This window comes from Haliaeetus leucocephalus, unplaced genomic scaffold (genome assembly GCF_000737465.1).
Source record: "Haliaeetus leucocephalus isolate CR32 unplaced genomic scaffold, Haliaeetus_leucocephalus-4.0 Scaffold163, whole genome shotgun sequence".
Classification (NCBI taxonomy): Eukaryota; Metazoa; Chordata; class Aves; order Accipitriformes; family Accipitridae; genus Haliaeetus; species Haliaeetus leucocephalus.
The window spans coordinates 796655-796866 of record NW_010972599.1 but is presented as its reverse complement, the minus strand read 5'-3'; the positions used below and the strand labels follow the sequence as shown (position 1 = coordinate 796866).

Here is a 212-nt window from a genome sequence, read left to right as displayed (position 1 = left end):
CCAGCTTACCCTGGAATAGTCCAGGCTGGTCATAGCCGGGTTGGAGTCGACATGGGCTCTCACCAGCGCACTGATCAGACTCACCGGGGGCGAGGGGGGAGAGGGCTCCTGGGGGCTCTTCGGTTTGGATGGCAAGCGACCCCTCCGGCCTTTGAGGCTGTCTGTGCGCACCACTGCAAGAGAGAGAGGCTGCTCAGCCCCCCCCCCCCCCC

General features: G+C 66.0%; 1 protein-coding gene across 1 annotated transcript in view; it reads right to left on the bottom strand.

Annotated features, from left to right (window-relative positions):
• NR4A2 (nuclear receptor subfamily 4, group A, member 2) overlaps window positions 1-212 on the bottom strand; it is a 3549-nt gene that overhangs the window by 2051 nt on the left and 1286 nt on the right. Inside the window, exon 2 of the mRNA XM_010563076.1 lies at window positions 10-189. Within this exon, the coding sequence (XP_010561378.1) occupies window positions 10-189 (180 nt within the window). The remainder of the gene's footprint in view (window positions 1-9; window positions 190-212) is intronic.